The sequence below is a fragment of the Poecilia latipinna genome, unplaced genomic scaffold (assembly GCF_001443285.1).
Source record: "Poecilia latipinna isolate Pla-1442-1.1 unplaced genomic scaffold, P_latipinna-1.0 Scaffold193, whole genome shotgun sequence".
Classification (NCBI taxonomy): domain Eukaryota; kingdom Metazoa; phylum Chordata; class Actinopteri; order Cyprinodontiformes; family Poeciliidae; genus Poecilia; species Poecilia latipinna.
The window spans coordinates 459,645-476,092 of NW_015112809.1; the positions used below are offsets into that span (position 1 = coordinate 459,645).

Below are 16,448 nucleotides of genomic sequence, written 5' to 3' on the forward strand. Positions count from 1 at the left end.
GTATCGGCCATCATGGGTGATTGGTATCGGTATCGGCAGGAAAAAACCTGATCGGCACATCTCTACTAGCTAGCAAAAGTATATTAGCAGTTAGTAGCTAGTAACCAGAGCATCAACTGAGTCACATAATACAATGAAGATGTCTGTGCATAAATTTTGGCCTGACAAAAAAGTCCTGCGAAAAAATAAAATTACATATCTGTCATTAAACAATACTGCCACAACAAAATTTAAGACGTGATAATCAGATTTAAGACCAATGCAAATTTTTGTAATAAATTTAAGACAATTGAAGGCCTTAATTTTAGATACATGAATCCAAGACTTTTTAAGGATCACCCTCTATTTAAAATATTTCCTGTCATAACCAGCTTTAAATGACATATATCCACATTTTGACGCCCAGACACAGATTTTTACCCATGTCTGATCTGATCTCTATCAAAGCCTTAAAAACATATTCCTCTAATCAGTTCCAAAAATGTTGGGATGTTTGGGAGTAGAAGTCAAAAAAAAAAAAAAAAAAAAAGCAGTAAAGAAAAGGCAAATTTTTCTCAAGGTTACATATCAGGTGGAGGGCCGTCATGTTATACTTTCAACCTCCATTGTGCTAAACTATTATCAGCCATAACCAAATTCTCACCTCCTTGCTGCATGGTGGATGGAAGCACATTTTCTCCCGCTGACAGCGACACGAAGAAGGCAAACGGGATGACCCACAGGCAGATGGTGAAGTAGGACAGCACCTGACACCAGTCAGAAACAGTCGGTAAAAAACTGGACAAGAAACACATTTCCATGCTTCCAGAGCCGTAATGACATGCAATACCTCTGAGAACGGGTAATACTCTTGTGCAAAGTACTGGAAGGCCATGTAATGGTTCACCACCACTAACACTGCAGTGTAAAAACAAAAGTACGTAAATCATACTGAAAAACAGTAACACGTGACCAGAAGCAACTAATCAAGCCTCAACGGTTAGTGTGTCGCTTTATTATACTAACGTATTCTTCAGCATTGGTGAATCCTGCAACAGGATATAATGAAATCTGATCCAAGTCGCGCTCACCACAGGAGAGGATGAAGTTGGGAGAGCTGAGCAGAATGTAGGGAAAGGTTCGCAGGAGGCCAAAGTACACCAGGTTCGTAAAGAGGCCGACGCCGACCATGAGGAGAGGGAAACCTTCAAAGACGTAGAGGCACACCAGCACACCTGTCGAGAACTGGACATACATTCACACGCAGTGAGACTCCGTGTACAGATTAAAAAGTGCATCATCCTGCACCAGCATACTCACCAGGATCATGTATTTTATTATTCGACTTGTGGCTACTGTGTACTCCTCTATTAGCTCTGCCAAGTAGTATAGGCCAGCCGCTGGTGGAAGACGAAAGGGATTACGTAGGCTGCAAAACATCTCTGATGCAAGACTGCTTAGCAAGGAGCTAAAACAGGCGTCAGAGGGTGTAAATGGTATCCTTGCTTCATGACTGGAGTAAGACTGGAGTCGGTCGAAACACTTACAGATGTACCACACAGCATTACCAGCATAGATGCAATCAGAGCCTTACAAACAAATATTTCTCTAAAACTAAAACATGATCATTATTAACCATGCTAACCTCTCCACCAGTTAGATGAGGCAAAAGAGCACACATTCAATCTTATTTTTACAAAATGTTCAATATTTGTTGGTACCGCTTAGTGTTTGGTAATATTTTTTTAGCACAATTTAAAATAATCCATAGTAGTTTATTGGGGAAATGTAGGTCAGAGTAGGAGATATTTTATCTTCATACCACTATCTGTTTAGTTTAAAAATAGGCCTTTTTTCCCCCATCAGCAAAGGAAAAACAAAGAAGAAAAAAATATTTTGTGACATTAAAATACTTAAACTATTTCAAACTATTATTTAAGAAACAAACAGCTATTCAAATTATAAAGAAAACTTAGTGAACGCTAAATAGCAAAACTAGTTTCTCTTCATTTCTTGAATGTGACATGCATGTGTTGCTTAATAGATTTTTTAAAGACTTTCATCTAATTTAGTTCAAGTTAAAATCCTCAAATACTCTCTGATGCACAACCAATAAAAATGTAGGAAAGATCTGGCTATCACACTCTGGTTTAGCTTGTAGTTTCACTAAAACAATTTGATTTAATTGCACTTTTTGTTTTCCTTTTTTGTTCTTTCAAACCAGCTTCTCTTTAGGAAATAGTTTTATACATATTTTTAATTTCAACTGATTTAATGAGACCCCAAAGAAAACAAAAAAGACTGCAGCATCGACAAAACTTACACATGTACAAATATCTCCTTCTGAAGCTAATTATTTTCCTAAAATAAAATGAATGCATCATCTCTGGATTGTTTCTTCAGCCCTAAATACAGTATTAAAGTTTTTTTTTTCTCTTATATTGTGTGTTATACGGTTTTTGTTTCACATTAAAAAAATAAAGAGGCCTGCTTGATACCAGCCAGCTAAACCGATTCTTAAGTCTGATGTGCTTCTTCGTTTGTTTGTTTTGGGCAATAATTTAATAATTACTGAGCATTCAGTAAACTTTTGTACTTTGTTTCCACATATAAACAATTCCCCACTGACTTTGTGAAACTGATAGCATTGTCGTCTTCAAGTTTCAGCTTGCTGCTGTAACTCTGATCTTTGCTTAATCGAGTAATGTCAGCGTTTGTTCTAGATTATAAGATTAGTTTTACAGTAAACCCACAAGGAACTAAAGGAGCTTGGAGTTAAACGGCAGCTAGCTAGCTAATTTTCAACAAATTTACATCTAAATTGCATCTCCTGCATGGAAATCACCCCAGTCATGTGAAAACTGCGACATTAACTTTGTTTTTCGAAGCTCCGCTGACGTTCACCTGAGCTGATTCACCTGTTCACAGCGTTAGCATTACCAAGCTAATTTGAGCCGCTACGTTATCAGCGGCGGACATTCTCAGCTTCAACTCACCTATCGCTAGAGTGACGAAGGACACTTGGACGATCAGCGACAGCCAGCTCAGTAAATAAATAAACCACATCTCTCTGCATATGCTACAACACACACAATAAAGAGAATAAAGACTAAAATAAGCTAGCTGCCTGCTAGCGCTGTTCAGAGCTCTTTCCGCTGTGTTTTCAGCACGAGCCGACAAGTGCAGGAAAGAAGGGAGTTTTTTTTTTTTGACAAGAAGGTTGCGACGCTGTCGCTACAGCGCCACCCGTGGTAGGAGCAGGAATGCAATTTTGTCAAAACTTTTAATCGTAAATTGTTTTAATTAGAAATGTTGAACATTATTACACACGATTAAAACTATAACTTTCGAAAGACGTAGTTAAAACTAACAAATGAACGGATTAAAGGAAATTTAGCAAGATGAGACAATTAAATTAAGGTTTCTTCCCAACAGTAACAACAAGAATGGTTCTGGCATCAGACTCTGATTAGTCTCACAGATCAGGTATAGTGCCTCTTTACAAATTTCTTCCACTTTTGATACACTTAAGAGTTTTAAATCATTAAACTAATTTTGATATCACAAAGGCAGCATGAGTAAGTAAACACAAATAAATAAATTATAATTTAATTTGTCAAGGAAAGAAGCTGTCCAAAGCCACCAGTTAGCTAACTAAGCTAATTATTTGCCCTCTAACTGTAATAACTGGGTGCATCATTCTTGTTGGCAACAGTGGCCATCAAACATTTGCAGTCAATGTTTGTTTTACATCAGTGTGGAGGAATTTTGTTTGGCTCTTCTTAGCAGAACTGTTTTTGTTTTACCCACGCTGGCATATTTACAACCATGCACTGCCTGTAAAGGCCACACCATAGTACGTCAGTCAAATTCAAGTACAGACTTTAAGTAGGCCACTCTAAAGGCTTCATTTTGTTTTTTGAGGAATTCAGAGTTGGAAATGTTGGCATCATTGTCGTGATTCAGACCTGATAGGATTTTCTGATAAACTATAGAACTCATGTTTCCATTAAACTTAGGTTATTTTCATCATGTTTGATGGTTGGTTTGACAGTTTTTTGTTCTTGAAATTCTGAGTTAGTTTTAGTTCAAATGTAACAGGAAGCACATCTTAAATAATAATTTAAAAAATCCTCTTTTGTCTCGCCAGCCCTCTGGATACTTTTGTTTTTTTTTCGCCAAAAGCCTTGGAGTCCACCAAAATGTGTTTTGGTGAATGATTTCCCATTATTCAATCTCTAGCTGCCTTGATGCGTGTCTGGTGTTCAATTGGCTATTTTCATGTTTTTTTGTTATACAAATTTCTCAAGTTCGTACATGGAAACGTATCAAGAGCTGCAGGTTTGAACATAACAGGAAAATTAAATAACCTACGAGGACTTTAACCTTAAAATGGAACAGGACTTCTGCTTTAAAGTGGCTTATAAATGGTTCAAGATGGGATTAATATTTCATAAATTATGACATCTAGATTATGAATATCATACTTATTTCAATTATATTTAAATGACTAGAAATGTCGTCTCCATAGAACATGTTAAAAGAAAAAGAAGCATGAATTTATTTATTCTTCCCTCTTTATTTGCGTCTTTAACCTACACTCACTCCAACGTCAAGGACACACACACACACACACACACACACACGCACACACACACACACACACACACACACACACACACACACACACACACACACACACACACACGTATAGATTCAATAACCAAAAACCAAAAAAAAAGCAGGTGCCACGCATTTCTACATCTTAAAAGGCGCCACTTTTAAGACCAAGGTTCAAAACAATAAAAAATGTATACCTGGGCGTGAAAAGGCAGGTGTTAAATAAGGTAAATATATAATGCGAAACAGTGTGAAGACACTAAAACGGTGTCAGAGTGAAAGGTGAGAGGAATGTCCTCTTTTCTTCAAATGCTTTCAGCTGAGGCGTATAGACGGGCAGCGAGGAGCAAAGGTGTGCGCATTCATTCATCCGTGCCGCATATATATGCAGCATCTGAGGAGAGGTGAGAAAACTGAAGGGAGTGAGGGAGAGGTGGGGAGTGGGGGAGAGGTGGGGAAGGGGGGTCTGCTGCATTTATTTAAAAACTTTCAGGAGGGGAAGCCATGGCTCTTATCTCAGCGACGCCTCTGGGCTCGGGGTGTGACAGCCTTAATGTGCCAAAATAAGAGGCAGCCTGTATTCTGCTGCCGGATCACGCTTCAGGAAAGAAAGAGACACCCAAGGAGGGAAGTGGGCGAGGGTATTCATAGAAGGGTTTTAATGGCTCTGGTCATCTTTTATCTATTTTCTGTTGAGAAAAAAAAACCCTTTACCCCACACTGGGGAAAAACCGGGGGGAAAAAAAAAAAAAAAAAAAGGCTGCTGGACATTAAATAGAGCTGAAAAAGCTCAGGTATATATGTCACAACAAGGACCGGCTTTTTTCCAGCTAAGGTCAAACATCAGTCTATAGTGATATCCTAAAATGACTACAAGACGAACAGAATAGTTTGTTTAATACGTGTTTTATTTGAACATTAACCAAAAAATAAATCAGGCAGTAATCGCCGTAGCTACAGGAGTGCGTCTTTACGTAAGGCGTTACGATGGCACATTTTGTTGGAGAGGCTGCTGTACGCCTCCGTGGCTGACGATCAGCGCTGACGCTCTGATGCGGGAATCTCTCTTCTCCCTGTTTTGCTTCAGCCTCCGGAGCACAGGTGCACTGCCGCTCTCACCGGCCCAGGGACAGTCACCTGCCGCTGGGACACGCTGCTGGCCCGGCTGGAGATCTGACCGAGAGAGATAAGCACATATTCATGTTAGGCACGAAGCCGAAGAATGAGAGCTACGGGACGCACCGGAACACATCCGTTCGGACAAAGAGGCTCGTTTCGGATGTACAGGGAGCTCTCGGTCTCTGTCCTTCTGCAGTCGGACACCATACAGCAATTCCTTTATTTTAAAGATCAAATTCTTTCACTTTTGTGTGGATAAAGTCGTTTTTACGACGCAGTAGTGCAAACAAGCACAACTTTCAAAGAGTCCTTTTGTGGTTTTATGAGACAAAACAACACAAAGCAACACAAGATTAAGCGAAGGGAAAGTGACAAAAGCAAATCTTGACAAAATGTGGTCGCTCTCCACGACCAGAACTTTCTAAAACTACATTTCACAGACAGATACAAGAGACTGATTTTGTTATTTATTGGTATTTGACTCTTGTCTCTTGGTCTTTAACTCCAGCATCAACTTCATCCAGCTTTTATTCCACCAGTGAAGAAACGTAATCCCGCAGCATAATGCTACCACCCCCACGTTTCGCAGCAGGAATGGTGTGTGTTAGTGTGTGTTGGTTTCCCACCACGAATATCATTATTTTTGAGTGCAGACCAAAAATATTACAGCTTCCACATGTTTGCAAACCAACTTTCTTTTTGCCGCCGATTCATAAAAGTCAGGCTTGCTGCGTGAACGACGTCTGTCCTTGTGGGTCCTTAGCAGCACGGATTCAGTACTGACGTCGTCTCAGGGCATTTTTGCACAAATGTACTGTCAGTTCACTCATACGTACACTTTCAAAGTCAAGTAAATACATTCTAATAATCTTAATTATGAAACAATGCAGGTAAATTTAGTTTATTATTCTAGAGGGTGAAATGTTTCCTGAGAATATCTGGCCGATAACGAATCCCTGAGTTTGCAGCGATGCGCTCATCTTCTTTCCATGTCAGATTCAAGATGAACAGAGTACAGTCAATAATTCAATTCAAAAGTACTTTTTGACAATAATCTTGAAGCAGATAGTAAATACACTTCTCGTTAAGACCACATTTCCATGTTTAAATATTTCATTTTCGTCTGAAATTATCCCAATGGTAAATGTTGTGGGTTTTTTTTCCATCAGCTGGTAAGACGAAAATCTTCATAATTAACAGAAATAAAAGCTCGAAAACATCAAACTGCTTGTAGTTAATGAACACAGTGTGTGTGTTTCACTTAGGAAGCCAAATAAATTAACTTTTTAATAATTTTCTAATATATTGATTGAGTGCAGTTTTTTCAACCTGACCATGGTTTAAACTTCTCTACAACTTTCTCCCCTTTAAATGTCTGAAGTTACTTTGCCTCCATGATGCCGGCTGTTTATTAATCTCCTCCAAATGACATCCGAGTATCAAAAGTTGTTGTGTTTATTCAGAAAAAAACATCTTACAGGAACTAACAGGCTGGAAGACAGAGAAACAAACAACAGAGAAACAGTAGAAGATAGAAAATGGCGGCCAACCAAACTAACAGAAGACAGAGGACAGTAAAAGTGGCTGTACCGCAGGTTGGAGCTGAGGACTGCCGGTCCGGGTTTTCTCCCATCGCTCTTCTTCTCCTCTGGAGGACCAGCTGCAGCTCTGCCTCGCCGACGTTCCTGCCGATCCCCCTCCTGGAGGGCACCCTGCGGAGGTGCTGCCGCTTAATGTTGTCCTGTTACAGCGGGCGGCAAAGCAGCACAAGAGAATTAGAAAACTAAAAATAAAGAAAAGCTCAGCTTCTCGGCGAAGTGATGAAAGCTCTGAGCTTATTACCAGCATTCCCTTTAATTCCAGGACGGCTGACTTCCTGTTTTCACTCCTCTGGTCCTGTAGGAGGATACGGTGTTGGAAAAATAAATGTTTTATTAAAAATCGTATAATTCTTCTCATAAAGCGAAAGAGAGAAGGAGAAAAAAAGGTAATCTATAGCTGACCCTCCATGAACTGTCTTCTTCCTGCAGGCAGAGAAGACGCAGATACTCAAGACAGTTTATCAGTTTTATCTTTAGATTAGATTCATAACACGCTCAGTATGCATTAATTACCTGGATGTTTTTTATGGGCCTCAGGACAATGCCTTTCCTTATTCTCTCCATCATTTCATCCACTGCCTTTGCCTTAATGTCGTTCAGCGGCGCTGGCTCTTAAAGAAAGTCAAGTCACACGCATTGCATCATGGGAAGGAGGCAGCAGAGTAACTGCTTTAAAAGAAACCCTCAATTTTCAAACAAAGCATTAGAGGAACATGGATTACTTTATGAGCTCCAAAACACTGAACCGAGTTCAGATTTTAAACCTCGTGTCAGGGAGCATAAAAAGTAAAAACAACACCAAAAAAAAAGGAAAACTCACTGCTGTTATCGCCTCTGTCGACTCGATGCTTCCTGCTCCTGAGGAAATCCTGCAAGCTGCATGTGGGTAGAAAGACAGTTCAGTTTTAACTCTAATGGCCTCCTTACTAAAAACAACGAATAAATACACTATGTGGTAAAAGTATTCATCTCCTGCCTTCTCCTCCAGGGCCGGTGTCCTGCTGCTTTTAGATGTTTCACTGCTTTAACTCACCTGAGTCAAACAGGTTAAATAATTAGCAGGAGTCTGGAGACCCTGACTGGATACTGAGAATGTGATTCAGCCGTTCGATTCAGGGACACATCTGAAAGCTGCAGGACACTCGACCTGCAGATGCCTGGATCTGAGGATCACTGGTCCAGAGGAAGAGTTTAGTCCTTATCCAAATGGTTTAAAAACGATGTCGGCCCACCGTTTGAATCTTCAACCACCACAGTTTGATGACTGGCGTTAATACACAGATGACAAGCTATAACTCTGGTTCTGTTTGCAGAGTGGATTCTTCACACCTGCTGTGGCCAAAGTGATCGAAACATCTGAATTCAAGTATTTGGAGAGCTACGCATGTATTTATGCTTGGGACTGTTTGTTGGTTTTAAAAAGAAAAAAACTGAAACAGTAGTTCAACCTTCATGCCATCCAATGGAAGAGAGCAGAATGAATTTCGATCGACGTACTTGATGACAGGAGTGGCTGAAGGAAGAGGAGGCGGAGGAGGAGGAGGAGGAGGTGGAGGAAGAGGAGCAGTTACTTCCTCCAGATCTTCATTTTTCTCCTCTGTGTTCATCCTTTCCTGTAATTGTTTCACTATAAAGAAAGACAAATAGTAACACTTTATTTGAAGGGATGTGCATAATACTGCCATGAACAGGAAGGAGTCGTCATGAATGCTTATGACTGTTGTCATTCGGTAAATAATGACTCTTTTAATGCGAGGTTGTTCTAAAACTTCCATTGAAAGCGCATTAAAAGTGTCAAATTTGCACTAAAAGTGTCTTTATTTATCCAATGGCACTCCGTGACAACAGTCATAAGCATTCATGAAGACTCCTACAGGTGTTATAACATGTTTATGACAGCATTATGTCAGTCTTATACACACCACTTCAACTAAAGTGCTACCAGACAAATGAACTATGCAGAGCATGTCCAAGTTTTATATGACAGTAGTTCATATTTAGATCTGCATAACAATATAGTTCAGGTACGACGTGGCAGGAAATTGGTTCTTATCTCCTGCTAAATAACTAAAATCTTGAAAGTGATGACTGGAAAAAAGCACAATAACACAAAAACCAAACAAAAAGGGTTTTTTAATGCTGCCGCTGCTACTCTCTGCCCTGCTGTGCCTTGAGTGCTGGCGAATTGATAAACATGTGGGTCTAAATGTGACGTTCTGTGTTGTCTTTGAAGAATGCGTGTCGGTTTCTGAACGGTGTGTGTAAATCAGGATCAGTGCTGTGGAAACCCATTAAATCTTCAGTGTGCTGCTGTTCTGTGAAATACTGAAGGATAAAAGGATCTGGGAACGACATGTCAGTGCTGTGTGATGCTGTCGGTTCAAGCGTCCACCATGCCATCAGGACTTGCATCAGATTAAGTCATGTTGCGATTGGGTCATTGGTGCGTAATCGGTGCTGCAGCGGCGTCGGTTCTCTCCAAATCAGCTATAGCATAAGTTTGTGTGAGTGTGAGTGAGTGCAGTGCTCATGTCAGACTGGCTTATGTGGTGATCCATTGATGTGGAAAGCGATATTCATGTCTTCCAATGTCAATGAAACAAAAGGCAGTAACAATCCCGACTGCCTCACGGCGCGGCCCGGGGAATTAAACAGCATCCAGAACCAGCTGGATCGTGCTTCACCAGGCCAAACCTTTACCGAACCCCAAGATTCAGATTGGCGCGTCTCCAGTTTTCTGTGCGTGGCGTTCGCTGTTGTTGCTAATGATGCTTCAAGCTGTTACCTTCCTCTCTCAGCTCCGCCACTGACGCTGCGGCCTGAGACAGCTGACCCTCCAAAGTCTTCCTCTCCTCTTCACTCTTCCTCAGCTGCTCCCTCAGCTCTGTGACTGGTGCGTCGGCCTGAGACACTCGACCCTCCAACGCCTTCCTCTCATCCTCGCTCTTCCTCAGCTGTTCTCTCAGGTCCTGCAGCTCCTCCTCAGCGCCCGTACCCGGTTTGATCTGACCCACAAACACAGGAGAGACTGACGAAACGTCGCTGCGTATACGTCACAAATCCACGTTTCTGCCGCTGCGGCGCGCACCTGGTCCTGGTAGTAGCGCTGGATGTTGCACAGGGCCGTGTTGATGCCGCAGATCTGCGTCAGCGCCTGCTGCAGCCCAAGCCGCACGTCGGCCTCGGAGGCGCATGCCTCCGTCGCGCTCGGCCTCTCGGCCCCCTTCTGCTCCGCCAACATCTGATGAGACAAACCAAGTCTGGCTTCACCTCTAACATTTTCAACCCATCCTTGTAATCATCTGCTTTGAAGGAAATGGAAAAGAAACACATCGACTACAATGAACCGCCATTAGAGGAAAATGAAGGGAACTGAATTGCTGGTTGTAGAAAACGTCTCTCCCCAGGAGGCTGTCACAATGCGGGGGGAAAATGTTTTCAAACCATGTGTTTGACTGAACAATGACTCGGGAGCCGTCATTACTCATAGGCTTCACTGTGGAGCAGGAACTGTGTAAACAGGACGGTTTTTCTGTGAGACAAAGCGTCATTACTCTTCCATTATGAAGAAACAATTCTGGCTTTGCCTCAATTCACTGTGAAATTGTCTCTTTCTCTTTTTTTAACCCCGTCTTTTCATTGTGACAGATGAATGCACCAGTTGTGGTTATTAACTAGAGAATCAAGTTCCAAACAGACCTTTTGTTCTTTTACCCAAATCCTGTCAAGAGCTCGAATGTTACAGCTCAGATCTCTGCGACATGGTCGTCAAACCGGTTTAAAAGCAAAAACAGAACAAAAAATTAAAAAAAAATCCAATAAAAGTCACAAATTTATAAAATGCTGGCAGGTCTGATGAAAACTGACTCCGTCCAGGAACACTTCCTGCCCTCTTCCAGGTTTTTAGGTTCGTAAAGATTTTCAGGGCAATTTTTTTAAGCAGGAAATTTTAAAAATGTGTTTTCTGAAAGTGAGCAATGCACTTATTTTCTAATACTTTGGTGATCTGAAATACTTTAGTGACGCATGCCCAAATTGAGCCAGTGTTAGTGGCATTAAAACCATTAAAACATGTCGATGCCCCCTGCGGTTTTCTCGTCCGCCCTGATTTTGACACATAAACAATGACTGTGTTCCCAGAAACTAATTCTTTGGTTCCATTCTAGGTATTTTTAATTTTCCACTGAATACATAAATACAATTTCAACATTCAGATGAGATTATAAATGACATTCTTGACTTTCAGCTTAATTTTCAAACTCCATTTTAACTCTGAGCAGAATTTATAAACACGTGTTTTCAGATTCTGCTGGATTTTTAAATGTTATTTTCAATTTATTAAGGGATGACCAACGTCTGACTGAACAAATGTATTTGATGTCATGAGCAAAATTATTGGTTTTCAGCTTAAAGTTGAATTTATAAATGCTGTTTAGAGCTTTCAGCCAAGCTTACAAGCACAGTTTTCCTCTTTCAGATAAATCTGTAAAGTTCGTTCTCTACATTCACCTGAATTTTGGACTTCCAGCTGGTGAAACAAAAAGTTTTAACCTCCAGCTGAGTTTAAAAACAACTCTTTTCGTCTTGAGGCTGAATTTTAAAATGCTGTTGGCTAGTTTACAACATTTTAAACCTCAAGATGAGTTTTAAAAATAAATTTTTTTGAGTTTCTGTTGAGTTTAAAGTCCGAATCTCTGAAAAAAAAAAAAAACATCCAGAAGCAGCTGTTTACATCCTTTTGCATCAAACAGTCATTGGGTCTCCATGTTCTGTGAGGATCACATTGTAATTGTTTAAAGAATGATCCAAATCCCTTTTACTCAAGATTTCTTACTGTTTTTTTCCCTTACTGGTCAGGAAAACTGATCTATTTGTATTCATTATCTTTTAAACTCTGTGTTATCTTCCTTCTGTTTTTCCTTCTTAGTGCACAAAACTCTTCCTACAACATAGCAACCATAGATGGGTTAAAGTTTGTTTAAAGCCACATAGCTCACTTATGATGAGAATCCTGAGGACATCCACTTGCCGTCCCTGAAATCAGCTAAGTGAGCATTTTTATGATTAAGTACGCCACTGAAAAACAGGAAGTGCGAGCAGAAAAAGGGGTTTTCATTTCTGCGTTTTTAGCCTGAGAACACACGGCAGCTTCAGATTCGGTTTGGTCTCCATCGGCGACGTGAACCACGAGTCTTTACGCTGCAAATTACACCACTCCGATCTCTGGTTCCCCTTCAGACGAGAGCCGTTTTCACACAGCAATTAGCACAGTTAGTTCACACACACACACACACACACACACACACACACACACACACACACACACACACACACACACACACACACACACACACACACAGCAGAGCAAAGAGACAAAAGACACATCCGCACACACACACACACACACACACACACACAGAAAAAAAGCTCAAAATTGTTTCCTGTTTGAGGATCCACATCATTATACCACCACACATGGCGGGGAAGAGGTGTGAATGGTTGTTGTTTTCAAAACACATGAAAACAGACAAATAGCAGCGCATACAAGAGGCATTCAGCGCACGGGGGGCCGGACGCCGGGGGGGTTGAAGGGGGGTTTCTTTTACCCTGAACTGAGAGTAAAGGGGTGGAATTGTGTGAGGAGTTGGGGGTCCCTTTCACAGGTAAGGACCCCTGCAAGGCGGCCCATTGTGCGCCTGTCCGGTAAATGGAGGACGCGGCGCACAAAGGCGACAATTGCTATATGCTCGGCAAAACATAAAGGTGTCAGGCGAAGACAGGTTGTGCTTGAAGGCCGCTATTCTCCCGCAGCAGCAATGATGACCGCTAATTATGGGGAGGGGAGGGGCGGCGCGGGAGGGGGAGAGATGTTTTGAAAGAAAAAAAAACAAAAAAAGCTGCCTTTATTTAAGGAGCAGCTGGGACAAGAAAAACTGTGGCTCGGTGTGTGTGTGTGTGTGTGTGTGTGTTTGGGTGTGGGGATCTCAAGTGAATTGATGTTTTCTCTGTCTGTGTGTGTTTTTGCTAGTGTGTGCGTGAATGCCAAGCCTCGTTGAGAGGGTCCAAATCTGACGGGCGGTGTGAAAACGGAGCCCCCCCCTTTCATTTGACCTGCCACCTCTGTTGTACCCTGACACCAAGACCACATGTGTGTGTGTGTGTGTGTGTGTCCCTGTCCTTTCTCTCACCACGGCCACCCGAAGGTCAGCGCCAACACCCCTTCTACCTTCCTGTGGCACGACCTGTCACCCTCAACGCCCACAGGTGCAAATGTGTGATAAAAATATTTCTGAGGGAAGATGAAAACACACACACACACTCTCACACACACACACACACACCTGATGGGCGAAGACTTCGGCGTGTTGCCGCAGGCCCTGCTCCAGCTCCAGCTTCTGAGACATTTCTGTGAACTCCTCGGTGACAAGCTGGGAGACTGGGCAAACACAGAAAAAAAAAATAACAAAAAAGAGGAAAAACAGAGAGATCCAGATTCATTATGGTAACGCATCCCCCCGGGGGAATTAACATATCATTTAGTCCGAGGGAAACAAGCTGAATTTTACTTTCAAATATCAATATAAAAGTAGCATGTTGACTATTCATATCCGTTCTCATGACCTCACGCTGCCCCGTTCACTTCTCATTTTCTGCCTCGGCTCTTTCAGCGCCTCAGATTCTGCGCTTGCTTGTGTTTGCAAGCACGTGAGACCAGGCCACCAGGACGAGATCGTTTTTACACTTCCAGGTCCGTCAGCCGTCAACGACTTTGACGGCTGAGTGCAAAACGACCCGGGACGACTTATGAAACAGCTTAAAACCCGACTGTGTAGAGCTGCTTTTGGTTGGTAGCTAGTGGAACATCGATCAACATATTTGATGCGTATTTGCTTGACGATATTTGGTGACCACATGATATTTTTTATATCCACGTTGATGAAAATGTGCCAGACAAATAAACTTGACTTATAAAGGCATTAAAATTATGCTGCAGTTTCTTTACGCAGCTGTGTACTAATGATGAGAAACTATTCTTCAAACTCAAGTTAGAAAATCCATCTCGTTATCGCTGGTTCTTGACCGCAGAGGTGAAAGTTGGAAGATATTTTACAAATTTTATAACTTTTGACTGAAATGATCTTGACCACCGGGTGATAAACAGAGGCCGTTGTTATTGCAGCTGCAATTCCCACAACCAGGCAAACAGACTTAATGCCATTCAAATGGCATTATTTAGACATTAAAAGTCTCTTCCTTGTAAATAAACTTTTCCCAATATTCAAAAGTCCAAAAAAATACATATCCAGTGCTGTGAAATCTTACAGATTTCTTCTTTTGTCACTTTTTTTTTTTTTGCCAGTGTTTCAAACCAGCTGGTAAATTTTAATATGAGACAAAGATGAAAAGACAAAAAGGAAACAATAATCCAAACCAACCTGACTGGGTGTGAGAATATAAATGCTTGGAAAACTGTGGAATAACTGCAAACCAATTGTTGTGGCCTGGTGACTATCAGACCTGTGGAGTTACGTCAATATGGCGACTTGAACGATGCCGGAAAAAGCAGCACATCATGGCGTCTGTCATTCTGGAAAGGGGTTTTAAAGCCTCTTACAGCTTCAGGACTCCAGTGAGTTACAGTGAGAGTCGTTGGAGAAAACATGGAGCAGTGATGAACCTTTACATCCAAAATGACTTTCGAGCTCATTCGAAGGGTCGTGAAAGAACGTAAATTCAGCTATTTCACATTTTGAGCTGCCGCCACAACATTGCATAAGATTTGGAGTCTGTCTTTAACGAGACTTGTTCAAAAACGAATCGTAAAAACAACCCAGCCCCGTTTTCTCGAAAACTACAAATAGTAGCAAGTGACGGATATCTTCCTGACGTTGCTCCCCCCCGTTTTAGTTGCTGTGAAGTCAACTGTTTTAAAAACGAGCACACATTGCACTTCTGACGTACAGGTTTAAGACTCTAACCTTCCTTTCATGTCAGAACCCTGTGTTTGGTTAATGACTGGTGAGAAAGTTCACAATTACAATGAGTGATTAAAATGTTCCAGTGCAACATGCTTGATAATAACAGAAATTAAGATTTTAAGGAGACTTTACCTCTTTTGATTTTGGTCATGGTCTTGGTCTGCTTGCTCATTTTCCTCAGGATGGCTTCCTTCTCCTCCGCCTCTGCAACAAGCTGAAAAAAACGTCAAGGTGAGATTCTCTCCCTGACCTCCATCCTAACTCTTTCACCTCAGAGAAACTTTTTTATGTTTTTTTCTTTTCTAACCCATTACCTTTACAACTACCTGCCTTATTCTTTAAACATGCAACTACGTCACTTCCTCCGATCCTGAAATTGAAGATCCAGAATCTACCTGCAGGGGTTCAATCGCAGTCCCCACATGCACAAAGAGTCCAAAACAGGAGCCGTCCCACCGGACCACAGATCCCAACACGATAAGAAACAAACACCCACGCACACACACACACACGCACACACACAGAGTGGTATTTAATACCTGCTCTCTGAGCTGGACCTGCTCTCTGGTCAGTTCCTCCACCTGATGCTCCAGCTGCAGCTTCTCAGCCAGCAGGCCGTCCAACGACGCCTGCATTGCTACAAACACACAGACAGACCCACCGAACTCACCATTAGGCTTTAAGAGTTGAACTGTTTTTAAGTGGTATTTTTTTTTTTTATATCTTCATCTTCACGCTCTTTGGAAATACAGTCAAAAATGATGCAATACGTATTCTGTGCCAATAGGAGGCGCTGACATCGACAGCTTCATAAGGCAAAAGAACAACTTGAGCACGGCTAAAGCACTTCTAGGTTACACGGACCCCCAAAACCAACAATGTTGGTTCTCCTTAGTCATTAAAAACCTTTCTTAGAGTTTTTTAATGAACTTGAGCAGATGAGAGCAGAAATAATTTCAGTTTGGTTGAATATTGACACTGCAAATTGTAGATAGCATTAAGGTTGCCCAGGTCTTATCTCCTTGCTCCTTGGCTAAGGACATGGAGGTAAGATCTGTTTTTTTTTTTTTTTTTTTTTTTTTTTAAAAAAAAGATAAAAAAAATTTTTTTTTGAGATTTATGGACAAATAACATACTATGCAACTAACCT

The 16,448-nt window shown here is 41.4% G+C and overlaps 2 protein-coding genes across 3 annotated transcripts in view; both read right to left on the reverse strand.

The window, feature by feature from the left end:
• The window catches only part of tex261 (testis expressed 261), a 9,842-nt gene extending 6,659 nt beyond the window's left edge, over positions 1-3,183 (reverse strand). The window contains exons 1-5 of the mRNA XM_015030838.1: positions 2,976-3,183; positions 1,300-1,379; positions 1,071-1,224; positions 830-897; positions 644-746 (exon numbers count right to left, since the gene is read on the reverse strand). Of these exons, the coding sequence (XP_014886324.1) occupies positions 644-746; positions 830-897; positions 1,071-1,224; positions 1,300-1,379; positions 2,976-3,045 (475 nt within the window). The 5' untranslated portion in view covers positions 3,046-3,183. The remainder of the gene's footprint in view (positions 1-643; positions 747-829; positions 898-1,070; positions 1,225-1,299; positions 1,380-2,975) is intronic.
• A 2,303-nt stretch (positions 3,184-5,486) lies between these two features.
• Positions 5,487-16,448, reverse strand: part of shtn2 (shootin 2) — a 27,744-nt gene continuing 16,782 nt past the window's right edge. For both annotated transcript variants that reach the window (XM_015030840.1, XM_015030839.1), the window contains exons 6-17: positions 15,838-15,935; positions 15,431-15,512; positions 13,661-13,755; positions 10,408-10,560; positions 10,105-10,324; positions 8,817-8,946; positions 8,140-8,195; positions 7,833-7,930; positions 7,722-7,742; positions 7,561-7,614; positions 7,309-7,459; positions 5,487-5,772 (exon numbers count right to left, since the gene is read on the reverse strand). In XM_015030840.1, coding sequence (XP_014886326.1) covers positions 5,582-5,772; positions 7,309-7,459; positions 7,561-7,614; positions 7,722-7,742; positions 7,833-7,930; positions 8,140-8,195; positions 8,817-8,946; positions 10,105-10,324; positions 10,408-10,560; positions 13,661-13,755; positions 15,431-15,512; positions 15,838-15,935 — 1,349 coding nt within the window. In that variant the 3' untranslated portion in view covers positions 5,487-5,581. The remainder of the gene's footprint in view (positions 5,773-7,308; positions 7,460-7,560; positions 7,615-7,721; positions 7,743-7,832; positions 7,931-8,139; positions 8,196-8,816; positions 8,947-10,104; positions 10,325-10,407; positions 10,561-13,660; positions 13,756-15,430; positions 15,513-15,837; positions 15,936-16,448) is intronic.